The sequence below is a fragment of the Ascochyta rabiei genome, chromosome 4 (genome assembly GCF_004011695.2).
Source record: "Ascochyta rabiei chromosome 4, complete sequence".
Taxonomy (NCBI): Eukaryota; Fungi; Ascomycota; class Dothideomycetes; order Pleosporales; family Didymellaceae; genus Ascochyta; species Ascochyta rabiei.
In genome coordinates this window covers 1484492-1502328 of record NC_082408.1, presented here as the reverse complement: position 1 = coordinate 1502328, position 17837 = coordinate 1484492, and the positions used below count along the sequence as shown (strand labels likewise).

The 17837-nt window shown below is 52.6% G+C and overlaps 5 protein-coding genes across 8 annotated transcripts, besides 7 other annotated features; 1 reads left to right on the top strand and 4 right to left on the bottom strand.

Annotated features, from left to right (window-relative positions):
* Positions 1-2728: 2728 nt before the first annotated feature.
* On the bottom strand, positions 2729-4324 carry EKO05_0002903 (DNA-binding transcription factor; the record flags this gene model as incomplete). Its single annotated transcript, XM_038938017.1, has 5 exons — positions 2729-3163; positions 3218-3391; positions 3438-3491; positions 3545-3676; positions 3731-4324. The coding sequence occupies 5 exons, from the start codon at positions 4322-4324 to the stop codon at positions 2729-2731; spliced, it is 1389 nt and encodes a 462-aa protein (XP_038801470.1).
* Positions 4325-5199: 875 nt separating this feature from the next.
* Positions 5200-5235: a tandem repeat.
* Positions 5236-11201: 5966 nt separating this feature from the next.
* On the bottom strand, positions 11202-13558 carry EKO05_0002902 (uncharacterized protein; the record flags this gene model as incomplete). 2 transcript variants are annotated; one of them, XM_059636043.1, is made up of 3 exons in its annotated part: positions 11202-12195; positions 12262-13041; positions 13089-13558. In XM_059636043.1, the coding sequence occupies 3 exons, from the start codon at positions 13556-13558 to the stop codon at positions 11202-11204; spliced, it is 2244 nt and encodes a 747-aa protein (XP_059492026.1). The 2 variants fall into 2 exon arrangements, with proteins under 2 accessions (XP_059492026.1, XP_059492025.1); XM_059636042.1 differs by having other exon boundaries at positions 12262-13558.
* Positions 13559-14189: 631 nt separating this feature from the next.
* On the bottom strand, positions 14190-14682 carry EKO05_0002901 (translocase of the outer mitochondrial membrane; the record flags this gene model as incomplete). 2 transcript variants are annotated; one of them, XM_059636041.1, is made up of 3 exons in its annotated part: positions 14190-14401; positions 14461-14573; positions 14656-14682. In XM_059636041.1, the coding sequence occupies 3 exons, from the start codon at positions 14680-14682 to the stop codon at positions 14380-14382; spliced, it is 162 nt and encodes a 53-aa protein (XP_059492024.1). The 2 variants fall into 2 exon arrangements, with proteins under 2 accessions (XP_059492024.1, XP_038801468.1); XM_038937709.1 differs by having other exon boundaries at positions 14190-14573.
* Positions 14616-14641: a tandem repeat.
* A 38-nt stretch (positions 14683-14720) lies between the features above and the next one.
* Positions 14721-14762: a tandem repeat.
* Positions 14763-14932: 170 nt separating this feature from the next.
* Positions 14933-14993: a tandem repeat.
* Positions 14994-15076: 83 nt separating this feature from the next.
* EKO05_0002900 (Spliceosome-associated protein 49) lies at positions 15077-16252 on the top strand (the record flags this gene model as incomplete). 2 transcript variants are annotated; one of them, XM_059636040.1, is made up of 3 exons in its annotated part: positions 15077-15102; positions 15308-15996; positions 16053-16252. In XM_059636040.1, the coding sequence occupies 3 exons, from the start codon at positions 15077-15079 to the stop codon at positions 16250-16252; spliced, it is 915 nt and encodes a 304-aa protein (XP_059492023.1). The 2 variants fall into 2 exon arrangements, with proteins under 2 accessions (XP_059492023.1, XP_038801467.1); XM_038938010.2 differs by having other exon boundaries at positions 15308-16252.
* Positions 15128-15191: a tandem repeat.
* Positions 15203-15293: a tandem repeat.
* Positions 16253-16761: 509 nt separating the features above from the next.
* Positions 16762-16814: a tandem repeat.
* A 16-nt stretch (positions 16815-16830) lies between these two features.
* EKO05_0002899 (uncharacterized protein) lies at positions 16831-17748 on the bottom strand (the record flags this gene model as incomplete). Its single annotated transcript, XM_038937704.1, has 2 exons — positions 16831-17153; positions 17697-17748. The coding sequence occupies 2 exons, from the start codon at positions 17746-17748 to the stop codon at positions 16831-16833; spliced, it is 375 nt and encodes a 124-aa protein (XP_038801466.1).
* Positions 17749-17837: the final 89 nt, after the last annotated feature.

Sequence of the window (17837 nt, the reverse complement as noted above, 5' to 3'; positions counted from 1 at the left end):
CGGCGTTACTCAATTCTGCAAGCCGCGGTAGAGGGGAATAGAAGGCACCGACAAGGTAAGAGTATAGTTGCACAAGAGATGCATCTGACTTGGATTTCATCTGTCGGCGAAGTGAACGAAACCGAAGACGCCCATTGTGCAACAACACTGCCTGGACTGGTTTCGCAACGCACGTTCACCCACGCGGTTGTGGATTGACCTTGGATGCAGAAACGGGTGCCTGCATGCGCGTATGCAATGTTCTTTCTGAGATCGAGGAAAGAACTGGGCATGGTAATCGAGACACAAGACGGGACTGTACGACCTGCCGATTGATACGTAAGACAGGCGATCGGCCCTTGTGAACTCTCATATGTGGTTGGTCAATGGCGTTCTGTGAGAAGCGCGAAAATCAGTTGCAGAAATGCACCTTTCCAATTAGGAAGCTCTAGTCATCACCAATGATGGTGTAAATGCTTGACTCTTGCACTCTCGGCAAGGTGACTAAAGCCTAAAGCTGCGATTGTTCATTGGCATGCCTGCCCCACGTGCCTGATCCTTCACTCACCTCGCCGTCCACTAGAGCCCTTCGATACTGTCCGCAGCAGGCACATCTCAGTCACCGGATCTAGAACATTGTTTGGCGGCAGTAAGAGTAAGACGTGCCCCCACCCATATCCTTTGAGATTGCCTTCTCTGCCAGAAGTCATACATTCTATTGTCAACTTATCGTATTGCGTGACTCAGGTACCCATGTACCAAGCCATAGCTGTAGCTGCTCGCCGGTCTCTCTTTCGTACATGCAGCACGCCTCAGCTGTATAGTGCTGACTCGCCTGCACCCCCTTTCGCACACCCTTGTCAACTTAATTCAAGGCGGCCCAACGCAGTGGTAACTTGGGCTCGGAAGATTGACAGCCGACCGAGCGATCCGGGAGAGTTACGCTGGAACCTGAGCTGCATCATCTGTATGCCTTTGCTCGTACTGACAATTTATACTATGCAAGATCTCGGGAGGGGCAACAACCTTTGCGCAGGCAGGGGGATGTATAGTACCAGAAAGACTCACAACGAAGACTGACGGAGACGACATGACCAGCGAACGAGGCAAAGCTCTTTCAACACGTGCTCGTAGCGCAAACATTACAGTATGCGGAGACGGAAAAAGGAACGTTTGTGTTGAAGCTGTTGTAGTTTGAATCTTTGTTAGGGACGCTACAAGTGACAGCCGCAACCCCACCGAACTAAGACAGAATTCCGTCTGTGCGATAAGCTCATTTCGCCATCCCTGCAAACTCCCCACGGCCACTCCACGCAAATGACATCGTCTTTCACTCGCAGTTCGCCGCTGAGCGACGTGGATGTCCTCTCCTGAAGCCTCACTGGACGCTTGAAATCCCGCTGACAGCTCATGTGCAAACGTCATGTCAACGACCGTTCTGGCCTCTCGCAGACGCGGGACGACAGATTGACAACTAGCACCCGCCGATCAAGCCTAGTGGTTCACGCTTCGGTTCACGCTTCAAGCAATAGATTCGCCTTCAACTTTTGCCTCCTTGGAAGTGAGGCTATTCGCCATCACTCCTTCGATCCTTCGTTTCAAAATCTGAACCTGGCCCCAACTCAACAGACCACATTCCATCGCTCGCAACACTTTGACATCATTGCACCCGGCTCACAGCCCTGCCAGCTGGGGATACCCTGGACGTAGCTACAACCCAGACTCTCGGGTTCGCGTGTTCTGTTACATGATTGGCTGCACTTCTTTCCTTGTAGCTCCCAATCTGGCGACCCGCATGTTCGGGAAGCTCTGGCCGCAGGGTCATGCCGGCAACGCGGGATGGACAGTGTGCTGGGACGGCAAATGCCCTCACACAGCCGCGGAGAAGGGCACTGTCGATTCATCGGGCACGCATTTTAGGCGGCATGAGCGGTAGGAAGCCTGCAACCGCATCTTGGGATTGAATTGAAACATGGTGTGATGGAAGCTATGAAAACCGATGGAGTGGGCTGTCGACAAGATTCGGTACGGCGCGCGTTAGCAGTCCCGTCATTCGATGAACCAGGATATTCAAGATCTTGTCACACACGCAACACGTCAATTGGCCACGAACACCTGCCAAGCGAGCGGGCAATGAAGATGACCCAGTAGGTAGAAAGGATAGAGGCTTGCGCACATCGAACTCATTCCGTACAACTTGCAGGCGCCGGGTAGAGGCGGTGAGTGTAGTCGCGCTCTGCTAGCAAGGCTATCCTGTGAGTGTTTCGTGACGCAGCAGTACTTGATGCTGGGCTTACTGATTGGGTGGAATATTGATCGTCGAAGTGTCCCAGTACTCGATCAGGTCTGGCTCTCTATTCTGTTAGGACACCAGCAGGTATTGGGATGTAATACGAGTAGCGTGTTATCAATTGTGACAAATGACGTTGTCTCTATTCTTATTTTGTTGTCCCCTTTACAGCGGGAGTAAGCATACATTGGGTATCCGCTAGACACCTAATTACAGAAGAGCGAGTGTATATGGACAGCGTTGATAATATCGTGGAAGTCCCGAACGCCGGCGATTGAGAATGGAATGAAATAGAAAGGGATTGTACCCATCGCTGCTCTAGGCGGGTATCTTTGTGTCTGAGATGCCCAGAATCCATCTACATTGACTTCAGCAATTTCATGCTTCGTCTTCCTTGGTGGTTTAGCTGCGAGCTCGCAACCCATGTTGTTGTTTTGATGTCTGTAGCAACAAGAACACTCAGCACATTTTCCGCTCTGGGAACAACATGTCGTTATAGTTGCTGCTTTGTGGTGGATATCCAGTGTGCACGGGACTGTTGTAGTCGTAGCTGCTGTCTGATCCAGGGTGAGTTCCGCACGTAGCATCCGAAGACAACGATGAGCCGCGGCTGCTACGATCACTGCCACGCGGTATAAATCCAGGGTATCTCCCATTCATCGAGTCCAAGTGCGATGGAGCATATTTTGAGTGCAAAGAACTAGGAGTCGACAGAGTCGATATTCGCCTGTCTTTGCCGCGACCCTTGATTCCCTTGTTGGAGTTCTTGTATAGCGAGGCAAAGTACTCCCAGAGGTGCTGGTCCTCTTGGGAGACCCAGTCCTCTGGGCCGATGTTGCCGAATTTCTGTGTGAGGAATCTCAATGTCGCGGCGTGGAACTTGTTCTGGTGCGACTAACTCTTGTTAGTATAAGCCGGTTGGTTTTTATTTCTCGAGCCATAACTTACCTTCAAGTTGCCCAATTGTGTGAACTGCTTCTCACAATCATCAAGCTTGCAGGTAAATGGCTTGACCTGCTGGTGGACGATTTTGTGCGCACGTACGTTACCGCGTTGCGCGAAGGTCTTGCCGCAGATGTCGCAACTATAAGGACGCTCTCCTGTATGTCGCCTCTCATGTGTCTAAAACAGTCAGAGAGTTTGTCAAACGATGTGTTTGTGTGCTCACCTTGAGGTTACCGAGTTGTGAGAAGCGCTGGCCGCATGAAGGTGCTTTGCATACCTAAACAAACTATCAGTGTCGGTAAGTGACTGTGATGTTAGGAGGAGCCTTACAAATGGTTTGGCACCGGTGTGCGCACGAACATGAATCTCTAGGTGAGTCTTTTGATAGAAGCTCTTGTCACAGCCCGGCATGGTACACTGATACCTCTTTCTCGGCTTCTGACCAGTTTTGCTCTCCTCTTCCTTGGGTCATAGTTAGCATTGTCGTCCATAGACTTCGATCGTGACTTGTCGCACCTTTCTGGTCTGTGCTGGCTGTGGATTATCCGATTGCTTAGCTTGGATCGCTTTCATTAAAGTGTCAACATCGGTGCCAAAGTTGATACCGCTGCCTTCGGTTGGCTCAGAGTGTGACCGCTCATGCTCTGTACCATACGAGGATGCGTGATACGTTAGACTAGATTGGAGAGGCGAGACCACTGCGGATTTCGATACATGTCTGTCAGCACAAAAGCTGCTATTTGTCTCTTGCGTGGCCGGCATTTGTTGGAGGTGACCAGTTCGAGTGTATGAAATGGTCTGGGGGACGTTTGAGATAAAGCCTATGGAATAAGCCTGTTGAACGCTGTAAGGATTGACAGGAATCGAGTCGAAAGCGAACGCTCCGGGCTGATAAGGCACCGACGAGGCTACGCCATGTGTTGAGAAAAGAGACATGCCCATATCCAAGGTAGAAGTTGTTTGGTGGTAAGCCCGCGACTCTGGTGGGTCTGTGATGGCGCGTGATGTGTCGTAAGAGGACATTAGACCGGTGAGGTTCATGTTCGGCATATGGAACTGGCTGCGTCGTCGCCAAAGATCAACCTGGTGTGAAGCAACCATGGCGGTCATGGTATATCAAGTTTTCGAGGCCACTAAGTGGCCAGTGGGGGAGTAGTGGGATGTGTGCCTCGTAAGCGAATCGAGGTGGGAGGCGTATGGAGCTGGGAGCTGACAACGACCAAGACCGAAGGCTGACTGAGATACAGCTATGGTAGGTAGCTAAGGGAGACGACACACTGAGTGGGTTGAGTGGCGTGTATGGTATCTTTGCGTACGATGTGGATGTACGCTGTCAAGGCTACCTACGATTGGGGGAGACATTGGGGGTTTACATATGGACGGCCAATTCGCTCACTCCTCTGTGTTCCGCAAATGGGCAAGGATGACGAACGTTGTGGAGCAGACGAAAGGACAGGGAGTAAGCTCGGAGATCGAGACCAACACTCTTGCAGCAGGTTGAGCAGGGTACATTGTTCTGGCATGCAGCCAAGGACTGGTGGGCGAAGGTCACAGATGTTGCTCGGTTTAGGGGTTTTAGTGAGGGTTGATCAGGGCTTGTGTGAACAGGGGAAGGGTGGTGCCATATGCAGAGCAGTGAATGGGGGCACCGGAGGACTGTGCGGCAGATCAGGGTTGTAATCTGAGAACGCCCACGCACGTCCAGGGTCAGGACGGGACCGGGGTGCCACACCCGGTCTCTGAACGAATGAACAGTAGCTGAGCTCAGGCGCTGAGAGATGTGGGGGTTTTCCTTGAGACAGAAAGCCAAGCCGCATGCTATTGGACATGGTGGTGGCAGTCACCTTGAATTTGTTGATCTGTGCCTATTGGAAGAGCTGCTTCCAGTGCTTTGGGATATTGGCGAATGAGACACCATCCAGTTGCGCACTCATGGGGACCGAATGTGGCTGTCTTTAGAAGTCAAGACCGATTGCCGGCATGCCTGCGAGATGCGAGATGCGAGATGCGAGATGCGAGATCCACATGGCCCAGTAGCATCTGCGATGAGGCATGGTGATCAGCCTAGTGCGCGCGAAGGATCCTGGTGTGGATCCCGTGATGCTGGTTGGGCTGCATTTCGCAGCGCGTTCTCTTTCTCACTCCGATCAATTCTATGAGTCTATGACACAACTCACGATTGTGTTGGCCAAGCGCACGTGGATGCTGAGAGCACACTGTGGTGTCGACCCAGCACGGCGGCCGCTGCGGATAGTCGCCTCTTCCCGGCCCCTGTAAACGACGTCTGAGCTCAAGACCGTCTTACCTGGGACTGATCAGGAACAGCTCGCTGGCTATTGCTGATCGCATACGCGGACACTGAGCCTTACCCAGGCCAGGGACTCTGGCGGGGCTTACGGAAACCCCGGGCTGTCAGTCGGGGAGGTGCAACAGTCGATTTGAGCATCCAATTTGGGGCGTGGGCGCAATGATGGTGCAGGGGGCTACGGTTCCAAATACTACCGGTACCGCCAGCCTCTTCGGCGAGGTGCACACGGAGCAGCGTCGAGTCGTAGCAGGGACCAGCGGAGGTTCGTCTGCCAACGCGATTATCGTGCGCAACGCTGCCGCGGTTGGTGAGAAAAGGCGAGACGCAGTAGATGGCGTTCATCCCACTGGAGCGGTAGGTAGTATCTGCACGGCAGATGAAAGGCCTGCTAATGAATGGCATTGTTTGTTCCTGCCTATGCCACTAGCCAAGCGAATCCGCGCCTTCCCCACCACATCGAAACACAAGCCAATATCTGCTTACTCTGCTCTTGAATTCTACCCTGGACCTCTTCGATACCGCATCCAGCGAAACGTGCATATTGTTGCGCATTCGTTTTCGTTCCTGGCTGCCGCTATCGTCCAGATCATTTGCACTGGCAATCAAACGCCAGGCTTGCCGCCGCTGCCGTAACCAATGACTTCACTGTCAGGTCTTGAATGTCGCCGACGTCTCTGCAGGACCGCGGTACACGGCATCGCCTCCCCGCGGGCTTCCCTACCTGCCATTCATGCAGTGTGCGGCCATTCAGCTATCAACGGCGTCCCAGCGTTGCGGCCAGCATCAGCCTCGATCTGGTGGCTGGCCCAAGGGACTGGTAACGGCGCAAGCAGCCAACCTTGTCGCCCAGGTAAGATTCCTAGGACTTCAGAGTTTCCTGTCACAAACAGCAATGATGGCGGTCGTTGCGGTGATATGTATACTGTTGTTAGAAGCAATGAAGATACACTTTGAACCCCCAGTGGATGCTTGCTCGACCGGTAACTCACAGCTTGTCCTGTAGGTATCGTGCACGGATATCAATGCAGATACGCGGTCATCTGAGGGAGAACCTCTGTTTGACCATCGTAGTCTTGTGCGACAACATCAGTCTCCACACTAGATCAGTGAGAGGCAAGGCTTGGCTTCTTTTTACAAACACGAAGAGTTGCGAGCGGGAATTAATGAAGAACTCGATGGCTTATGTCACCCACTTCCAGTCACATACCAAATGAACCCTCACTGTAGAGCAAAGCAGCCACTACAGGGTCGGCTCACAGCTTTCAAGCATGGACATATTCCTTTCAGGACTTCTCTACGGACAAAGCCCAACCCTGGCTCTAGAGGTCGACCGTTCGAAGTATTCAGGCGCATGCTACCATATCGGTGAACCTGCAGTAGACTGAAACACGCAACAGTCCCGGCATGTTCTGTGGGTACCGTCTGAGTCAAGACCAGAATAATTTTCCAATACTGACAGTCGGCAGATGACTCGAGGCTTCGTTTGCCAAAGTATAATTTCAACATCCTACACACTGACTACCCTACCTGTCTTGACAGTGGCGCTTTGACAGTCTGACATCTATCTCGGCGCTTCTTTGCGCTGCTTTGCCTCAAGCTGGGCTGTACGACGACTTTGGACATACCAATTGGCTTTTTGTAACACACATACGTTTTTAAACCCAGTTTCGACCCACAGCAGCCAGGATCACGCGCCATTGCAAGCATGTGCACTGAGACCGAAGCACGTACCTCGTGCACTCATTGGACTGCGTGACTACCTTGCGTCCGCTGATTGCTGTACAGGCCTCGATGAATACTGTCGTGTTAATGAAAGTTAGTCCTGGCAAAAATGGGAATACAAATTTGGTCGAGGCTAGCTTTCCATCATATCGAAGATGATTTTGGTAGCTCATGCACAACATCAAGCCCAGATCCGCTTCACCACCCATGTTGGTGAGCATAATCTTTGGACATCCTCTGGTATTAGTGCAACTACCCCAGACAATCTGAGAGTTTCTGTATAGCTTTATAATGTTCAATGAAGCAGCATTTCTGACATGGTCGGTGGACATGGACAATAAGTGACCACCATCTCTAGGCAGCAAAAATTTCACCGAAGGCAGTATGGGGAGAACACACAGCGATTGGCTTTTAAGATCGATTGTGCTTGTGTCTTAAGACCCTTTGTCATATGGCCCGCTCTCATTGTCGGATTCATCCTCGAGGCTGCAACTCCAAAGCGCAGCAGTATTTCGACTTTCGCGTCTTATTTGCCTCCAACCGATACCGAATAGAGCCAGTGCGATTTCTGTTGCACAAGCCCTTCGGGAGGAGGTACTTGATGCAGCTTCAGCCCAAGTGGTACATCGCAAATGTGGAGAGATATCCACTTTAGCAATTGAGTCAGGCGCTCTTGGACGATAAGCGAACGGCAAGCGCTTCATAGACCCGAAATAAGGTCAATGCATGTCGCCGCAAGTGTTCGACTTTAATGCGAATTCGATCTCAAAACGTCACAAATACGAGATCCGGTTCGGACATGGAAATCCCATACGCGCCAATGCAATTCGTTCACAGTGCAACAGAACTTGATCATTGTTCCATAGTATCGAGTTCTCACAGATCAGAACAATCTAATCGTGACTTCAATTCAATGAGAGTGTCATGGATCGAAAGTTGCAGCTTGAGAATCGTGAAGCAGCGATCACGAACGTCATATCGCTGTCAGTATTTCGATCTCATCACACGAATTTATTCGCGCACAGTGTAAAGATCCTTCGGCTGGTTTGATAATACCAGAAGCCTTCTTCAAACGAAAACAATTCCGCATACGACTCGTGCTATAACAAGGGTTGCTGCAAGATCATGCAGACCCTTGTATTGAACCTTACAATATCCGATTGGGATTCTTCGGTCTCTCGATCACTTTTCTCGTAACACACGGATGATCTTACACCGCTCACAAAGAACAGAGAAGGGGGGGGGGACGCCACAAACCACTCCACTGTTCACTCTACAGTACGCTGACCCAGTGACAGAATTTCTCAACATCAATTACTGAGCATAGGATGAATGAATGCTACAACCCGCTCAAGGCTTGTACCATACGTACAAAACCAACTGAGATTGCCAGATCTGGTCGGGCAGGTGGGTATTCACGCACACAAGTTTCTGTACTACCTCAGTCTTCCCGCCAGCGGTAATCATTTTTCATGCGACACAGCCAATATAATTGTGGTCCCTTTACACGGGAAATCTATCAGGCAGGAGTGCGGCTCTGTAACAACTTCTGCAGCTCGATGGAAGATTCCATCCGCTTCATTCCGATCGACGGATATGCCAGCCATGCTGCGATTGCCTTGTCTGGGCCGTGTGCCTCCACTACGTCAGTCCCATTGAACCTAGCTTATGTACCTTCGTAGACCAATTCTCGCAAAGCAATGACCTAGTTATGGAACCAACGTTGCCATCATGGACTCCCAGATCTTCTACCCCGTACATCTACTGTTCAAGACCAAGAGCGGTCTTGCTGGTAAGTTTCTCGATAGGCCAGTATGATCTCTAGTACCATCAATATGAGCTAAAGCGGCAATTGTTTTACTACAAACCACGTGTAAGAGCGTATTTGAGTGTTCTGGAGTGGCAACCTGTCCGAGATTGTGTACACAGTATCGTCTTACCTGTCAAGATTGATCATTATTGTCATGTCAAGGCGCATCAATCGCTCCGGCGCGAGCCGTCTTCCCCCCGATCATTTTGCAGCGCCAGCATGCAAAACCTCTCCATCGCCGCGCTACACTCAGACACCCCAGCGATCCATGCGAGATCCGAGTCACACGCCCGCCTCGATTTGTTACGATCCTGCACCCTCGCCGTTCCCCACTCCGCCATCCACTTCGCCGACCACTTTCTGCAGCTCGCTCTATCTGGTCGCGTATGATCAAATCAAATCGTACTCGGTTGCGCACCCCAGCCATACTAAGCCCGATCTGGTAAACCATGCGTAGCACACCGCAGCTGCACGATGCTGCACGATACTGGACGATTCTGCAGGAAAGCGAAGGTGGACCCTGGACCCATGGATCTTGTTGTGCGACGCGAATATGACCTGTAATCTCTGTACGCGCGAAGACGGGTGGAGGAGTATGGGAGTCCGGATTCATGCTGCCGACTCAGGTGAGATATCACGCGAGTGTGTCATGTCAGCGGGTCGAGAACGTTCGATGTGAAGGTATGTACAATGGATGTTATGTGTGTTGAGAGATTCGATCTGTTTGAGCAGAGAATCTTGTGTGATTATGAGCCAACATCTTGAGCATAGACATTTGTTATCCTTTTGCCAACTTTTCTGCATGTTAGCTAAACCCTCTCGATACTTGCAGATGAGCGCCAATAATCCATGTCTGACATCCACGTTCTTTACGCTCGAGCATCTGATAATTTTGAAGTGGCTGGATACAGGAGTGTCAATGGGCGGCCATGGTAAGAGTGCAGACCGCCGCGCTTACGGTCTGTTTTACAGCACATATGAACTGTTTCTTGTTTCTTGAATAGCCTTTTGGATTTAGTTGACCCCATATCATGTTGTTGCAAACGCGAAGCACAAGCCGGAGACTTCGACAAAGCATTGAGCAAAGCATGTCGTCGCTGCCCTATTCTCATCCGAGTTATCGTGCTTTCCGGACAAAAAGCCTGGCCTTCGAGGCATCTTAAGAGCCAACGATACTGTCTGCGACCCAACAAATGATTCGAGGAATGCAGAAGTTAGGATGCTGATCAGAAGAGAACCGGGACACCATAGAATTCTCTAAAGTGTTGGTTTCCACCAGCTTCCATCTCATGTACGAACCACCGTCACAAGTCTGGTTCTATGCTCATAGCAAACACATTGCTTCATACAAGAAGTAAAATTTTCCTATCTTAGGATGAATCAATCTGTTCATCGCAGGTTCCATCATTAAACCTATGTGTGCCTACTGTGAACCATCGCAATCTTTTTGTCACAAGCCCCGAAGTGCTGTTCTGTTGGTGGGAACAAATTGAACTGCACCTCTGATAGGCATTCGGGAAAATTTGTTATTCCTCGATGAGAACCACAAATCTCGTATAATGTCAAATGGAATGCAGTTTCTCAAAGTCGTTGCCTCCTTTCCAGAGAACACGAACGATCAAGCCGTCTAATCAACAACTTGGCGTGTGGCAACGGCCTATAGAGTTGCAAAAGCTGAGTCAAATCTTGCGAAATTTCTGCTATGTGGGGGGTGTAGGAGCGTGTTGTAGAAATCCTACGGATTCTCACAAGCAGATGCATGTTACCGTATCTCTGGCTTGGTTGGTTGATCCGATCGAACGTTGGCAGAAATGGGTTGCAGACTGAGAGTTGTTCAAATAGTATACCTGGCTCTGCATTGGGGGATACGGGTGAGTAGAAATAATTCACGGATGATGGGTCTGGGTTGCAACAGGGGGACGGAACGCCTTTTCGACACCAGAGCGGTATTCACTGAACATTCAGTAGCATGATGTTTAAATGCCTGAGGGCGAGGCTGGTGTGGAAGCGAGGTGTGTGAAGTCCCCACTTGCAGGTGCGGAAGTACTTGATCTAGATTATTTTTTTGATGGCCAGATCCAACTACCAAAAGACATCTTGATGGCATTAAGAATACGTTCCTGCTATTACCACGCAAAGGCTATCGACTAATTCACGCCCATTAGATCAGGTAATTCGCACAGCCGCTCGGGTCTCTGATACTCTGCAACCAGATCCAAGAATTCTCTCTTCTCCATCTCGGTTGCAAACTCAATCTTCACACCCGAAATGACCTTCTTCCTGTCAACGTCCGCCCTCTTGCCCTTGCCCTTACCTTTGCCTTTCTTCGTCGTACTGCTTCCGCTTCCTTCACTCGTTCCACTACCCTCCTCTTGTCTACGATCTGCCTCGCATGCTTCGGTGATGATTTCTGCATCATCGACAACGCTATCTTTCCTCATCGCCCGGCCAGCCTCCGCAATGGGCACTTTCAGCCCTTTGATCTTGACCTCCCTCCCACTGACGGACTGCACTTTTACCGGATGGGTACTCGAATTGAGATAGAAGGCCAGATAGCCTGCCCTGAAACTCGCCGAGAAGTGTATGAGGCCTATGATGGCGTCTGTGTCCGTATCCTCCCACACCCTCAAATTCTCCAGCGCACACATCTGCTCTGCGTATGCAAAGCTCGCCAGCGTACCCTCATGAATGCGCATGGTCTTGGATGTGCGGAATGTGGCTAGGAGGCTGCGGCCCATGATCTCGTTCTGGAAGAGCGCCGCTGCTTGCGCATCTTCAAATACGTAGTTCACCCAAGTCGTCTTTGCCGTCTTGATTAGTCGGTTACCGTACCTCACATCGTGGAATCTGAGCTCACAGGCTACTGTCATGCTGACTTTTGCTGGTGAGAAGTAGCTCAAATAGGGTATGTACATCTCATCGTCTTCCATTTTGAGCTCGACGCGCACGTTGTTGTCGTCGCTGAAGGCCCATATCGAGGTTACGACGCGGACGATCTTGGTAGTGGGGTCGGTGGTGCGTTTCCGAACGACGGCGATGCGGCACGAATCACAAGCTTCTACCATTTCTATGTCGGCAAAGCCACTAGGGTAGTCCGGGTCGGGCACGGTCAGCTGGGAGTATTCCACGATTCTGCCACGGCTGTGGAGCATTAGCGCCACACTGACAAGGTTGGCTGGCTGTAGTAGGACAGAAGTATGGACTTACACGTCGCAAAGCACAGCAGAATTGCGAAAAGCTTCCTTCTCGAATGTTGATTTCTGGCTTGCTGTGGTGGAACTACAGTGCAGTTTTGTGATACTGTTTTGTTGCGCAGGAAACGCGCTCAGGGTGGAGTTTGACCGTTTTCTATCCATGGTCCGAGTCGAATGCGTTGATGGTGGCCTCAAGGCTGGTGGTGGAAGGAGAGACAATGAGCCGGTATTTACTTGTACGGGCTCACCCAGCTCGGGTGTTCCCAGGAGAGGCGGTGATTTCGAGACAGCCACAAGTGCATGTCTGCTATTTAGGGAGTTGCGCGATGGCCCAGACGATGTTGATGAAGCGTAGCTACTGGTAGAATCGCGTGCTGATGAGCCACCAAAGCTGAATTCAGACACACGCTTTCGAGGCGGCGTCCGCGGATTTTGAACAATACAAGCTGCTGGGGCAGCAGCTACGTCATTGCTGACTGATTTCGATGTTGAGGATTCTGTTGATACAGATCGTTGATGCGGGAGGGGGGATGCCACATTTGAAGTGGTCTGTCGAGGGGACAAGGCTAGCGGGAAGAGCGGCACCAGTGTGGCATTGAGCGGATCCGGGGCTTCTGCCGCAGGCGATCTCGCCAGATTACGTCGAGGTACAAGTGGTGCTTTTCTCGAGTGATTGGCGATGGCCAGTTCTCGTATAAAGCGGGAAACGTCGTCAAGTTCGTCGTCTAGATGCATGCTATCAAACCGGTTGGCCATGGGAGTGACGGCATTCTCTAATTGCTCCAGAGAATTGCTGCACTGCGTCAGTGCTGCTTTCTGGACGACGTGGCAGACACTTGCCTTTGTATTGCCTCGGCGAGAAGGCATATACATGATGTGTGCATCTGCAGTAAGCTGCTGAGATCGTGAAGGCTACCTCCTTCTGTAGTCCACAGGATGGTCTCATATTGAGTAAGAACCAGATCGCTCCAGCTCCGCTCGATTGCAAAGCCGCCAACGGTGCGGTGCTTTCTGATAACCTGGTACCGATTGACCAGTGAGTCGAGGTCATGTATTGTTCTTTGGCAGGTGGCTACAACTAGTGCGACACCGTGTTGGACGGCTCGATCGGACCTGGAGATCAAGCTATCATTGGCCTCTGCGTGTAGCGTTTCTGCCAGCTGCTTCAGGGCCTCTGAGAGTCCGGCAATGTCGGTTTCAACGGCTTGAAACTCGGTTGGCGCATCTTTGCGACCTGCGGTAAAAGCTCGTCCAGTCTGCCAGGCAACTTGAGACATCATTAGTAAGTCCCCAACATTGGGGACAGCCATGGTGCAGGTCGACAATGGATCATGCGGTAGTTGCAAAAACGACTATTTAGACAAGCGCAGACAGGAAGAGAAACAATAGGCTCATCAGAGTTGAACCATGTGTTGGCGGTATCAGTGGAGGTTGTGCAGATCTGGGGAAGGCTGATGCTTTACGTGAAGCACGCCAGACGTGGGGGGTGATAAGCGGAGTGTGAATGGTACACCTAGGACAGGCGCAGGTGTAAACCCGAAGCCGTGCGGCCGGTAACGAAGCTGCATTTTCATGGGTAGGTGGGGGCATTTCAGCTTGTAGAGGTTGTAATTGTGGACAGATGGACAGGCGAGCAACACGTGGGGTCGTAAGTGGAAAACGATTGGCGTTGGCGTTGGCGGATGCTGCAGCAACAGGCCTGCCGACATGTCAATAATGTCAAGCCGCGTGGCGCGTGCCGCGTGGCTGTGAATACTGTGATGGGAAAACGAGGGCGGGTTGATGGGATCCAACAGTCACGACACGCTCGTGCAGGGGCCCATGTGTGAGTTTGTTCGTCAAAAGTGCTCTTGGCCGTGCGATGGCAAGACCGAAGCACGTGGATTTGCGCAGAGCCTGGTGGTCTGCTTGTGAGGGTAGTAGTCGTACAAGATACAATTGTCATGCCGTACGTAGACGGTCGAGGTCGAATGCTATAGAGGAGATGCGTGCCGGCGAGGGGCAGAATTGTCTGCCGCGCATCCTTGCAGCTCCAGCAGTGTGCCCCAGATAGCGATGCGCCGAATTAAGGTTGTGTTGTACAGTGAATTGCAAACAGTCATTCAGAGGGTCGATTGCGACAGCGGCAAGCTTATGCGAGAGGAGAAAAGAGACTGTGTGCAGGTGTGAGCTGGTGTTGCAGGCCAAGGAGTGGAGAGGGTAGAGGCGGTACCGGATGAGCGAGGGCTTTGGCTGGCTCTGGGAGTAGCCGAGGTAGAGGATCAAGGGCAGGTAGCCGTAGTGAATGGCGACGCGCGAGACGTCGATGATGCGCGCGATGCGCTCCTGTTGGTGTGTGAGTGGGCGTGCGGGCGTGAGGGCCAGCAAAGAGCCAGAGCCAGAGCCAGAGCCAGGGCGCATGACGTACCTTGGACTCTTCCGACAGCTGGAACATGATGTGTGTGTGTGGATGCGTGGATGTGTGAAGAGACAGCAGTGGGCGCAACGAGCAGGAGGCGGCGGGCAGGGGGAAGGCGAGGGCGGTGATGGGTTGTGGGAGGGCGTGTCGATGCTGTTGGCGCGGCCATGATGGCAGACCAAAATCTTGAAGCCGGGGCAGGGCGCGCGCTAGTGACGGGTCTAGCGCAGACGTGCATCAGAGCTTCGAAACTTTGGCCATGACCGCCCACGACTCCCACCTCCCCACCACAACCACGACCACGACCACGACCACAACCACGACCACGACCACGATCACGACCACGATCTAGAGGAGCCAAGGAGAGAGGACTTTTTCTTGGAGACTCTGGCCTGGATACACGCCCACGGTATCACCTCAGTCGCTCATCATGTCGGCCCCAAGTGCGCGGCACTGGTACGTCTCTCGTGTGCCTTGACTGGCACAGCACATGACATGACTTGGACATGAACATGAACATGCACATACACATGCACATGCACATGTCCATATCCAAGTCATGTCATGTTCATATCCATGTCATGTCATGTTCATATCCATGTCATGTCATGTCATGTTGGTATGTCATGTATGTCATGTATGTCATGCTAACGCGCCGCAGGGAACAGAACAAGGAAGCCACCGTCTACGTCGGCAACCTCCACGAGCGCATCACCCCCCGCATCCTGCACGAGCTGATGCTCAACGCCGGCCGCGTGCGCAACGTCAACATGCCCGTCGACCGCGTCAACAGCCAGCACCAGGGCTTTGGCTTCGTCGAGTTCCACACCGAGGCCGAGGCCGACTACGCCCCCAAGATCATGAACAACGTCGCCCTCTACGGCAGCCGCATCCGCGTCAACAAGGCCTCGGCCGACAAGCAGAAGAACGTCGAGATTGGCGCCGAGCTGTTCGTCGGCAACCTCGACTCCATGATCGACGAGAAGACGCTCTACGACACCTTTGGCCAGTTCGGCCAGCTCGCCCAAGCCCCCAAGATTGCCCGCGACGAGCACGGCCTGTCCAAGGGCTACGGCTTCATCTCCTACGGCGACTTTGACGCCTCCGACGCCGCCATCGCCAGCATGCACGGCCAGTATATGATGAGCAAGCAGATCTCGGTCCAGTACGCCTACAAAAAGGACGGCAAGGGCGAGCGCCACGGAGACGAGGCAGAGCGCATGCTCGCCAAGCAGGCAAAGGCCCATGGCGTCGCGCCCGCCGTCCAGCCTCTGCCCCAGCATCTGTTCCAAGCACCCACACCCATGGTCGCTCCTGGCGGCCCGCCCATGGGTCAGATGCCAGATCCCCGTATGGCCATGGGCGGCACACCGAACGGGCCTGGTGGGTACGGGCGTCCGCCGCCCATGGCACCAGGAGCGCCTCCTGTCCTGGCTCCACCCCCGGCTGGCCTGCCAGCTCGTCCACCCAGCGGAGCGCCTGTCAACTTCTTTCCCCCGCCACATGGCTTTGGAGGCGGCCCTCCCCCCGGCCCTCCTCCTGGCTTCGGCCCACCAGGCTTTGGGCCGAGATGATGGGCTACGTGTGTTGCTACCTACATCACTAGCGCCGCGCTTTTGCGTCGTTTTTTTTTCTGAAAACCCCAGACACACAGCCAGATAGGACGAGCGAAGGCTCAACCCAGCATAGTAGCTCGGCGAGCGAACGGCTGCGTTGCAAGGATGTGGTGTCTCCTGCGCCTACATTCGCTGTTCGGTGGGCTTGTCACGAACCATGGCATCATTCAACAACGGTGGGGCTAACGTGCATCTTCGTGTGACTGCAAACGCAGGTCGAAGGAGCTTAAATGAGTGAGGAGAGACAGATGGAGACAACCCTCAAGAGGTCCGATCTGAGGGTATTGAATGGACAAAGGAGATAATGGAAGAAGAGAAGCGAACCACCACACCGTCCCGATTACGGACAGAAACGACGTGAACAAGTGACGCCACACGTGATGCCACAGTCAACGCCTTTCTCCAGACTCAAACTGACCGAGAGCACAATACAAGAGAACATAAGAGAACGCTAACACGACAGATCATACGTCCAAAGCGACACACTAGGGTCAACAGTCAAAAGTCAAAAGTCAAAAGCCAAAAGCCAAAAGCCAAAAGCCAAAAGCCAAAGAACTATAATAGTCCATCACGAGAAGCTGACAAACTTGGGATCCTTTGGGACCCCATCACTCCCCACGCCCGCCTTGCTGAAGCGCTCCTGCATAAGCAGCCGCCGCGCCTCGTCAAAGCCCACATTCTTCCTCTTCATGATGCGCATCACCTCCTTCTTGCCCGCCTCGTCCAGGCCCTGGCGCGAGTCGCCCTCGACGTTGCCTGTGAGGTCAAAGTCGGACGAGTGCAGCCCGGCTTCAATGTCGTCGCGGAACGTCGTGGGCAGGCGCGTATACAGGGGGCCCGGGGTAATGCGGGGGAGCAGGGGAAGCCAGCGCGCGCGGGTGAGGTAGAGCGCTGGTGGAACGTTAGTAGCTGAGAGAGAGTGTGTGAAAGAGAGAGTGTGTGTGAGAGAGTGTGAGAGAGAGAGTGTGAGAGAGAGAGTGTGAGAGAGAGAGTGTGAGAGAGAGTGTGTGAGAGAGAGAGTGTGAGAGAGAGAGTGTGAGAGAGAGAGTGTGAGAGAGAGAGTGTGAGAGAGAGTGTGTGAGAGAGAGAGTGTGAGAGAGAGAGTGTGAGAGAGAGAGTGTGAGAGAGAGAGTGTGAGAGAGAGTGTGTGAGAGAGAGAGTGTGAGAGAGAGAGTGTGAAAGAGAGAGTGTGTGTGAGAGAGTGTGAGAGAGAGAGTGTGAGAGAGAGAGTGTGAGAGAGAGAGTGTGAGAGAGAGAGTGTGAGAGAGTGTGTGTGTGAGAGAGTGTGTGAGAGAGTGTGTGTGAGAGAGAGTGTGTGAGAGAGAGTGTGTGAGAGAGAGTGTGTGAGAGAGAGAGTGTGAGAGAGAGAGAGTATATGCTGAGATGGTTGCATGTGGGGTCTGATGTCTGGATGTGACAGGGGTGGGTACGTACAGGTGCCGACTACGAGGACGAACAAGGCGATGGAATAGAGCATGTAGCCCATGGTGACGGTGGGTGAATAGCTTTTTGACAGAGTAGGGGAGGTGTTCGGTGTGGGTTTGGGCGTAGCGAAGAGGTATACGGTTGCGCGGA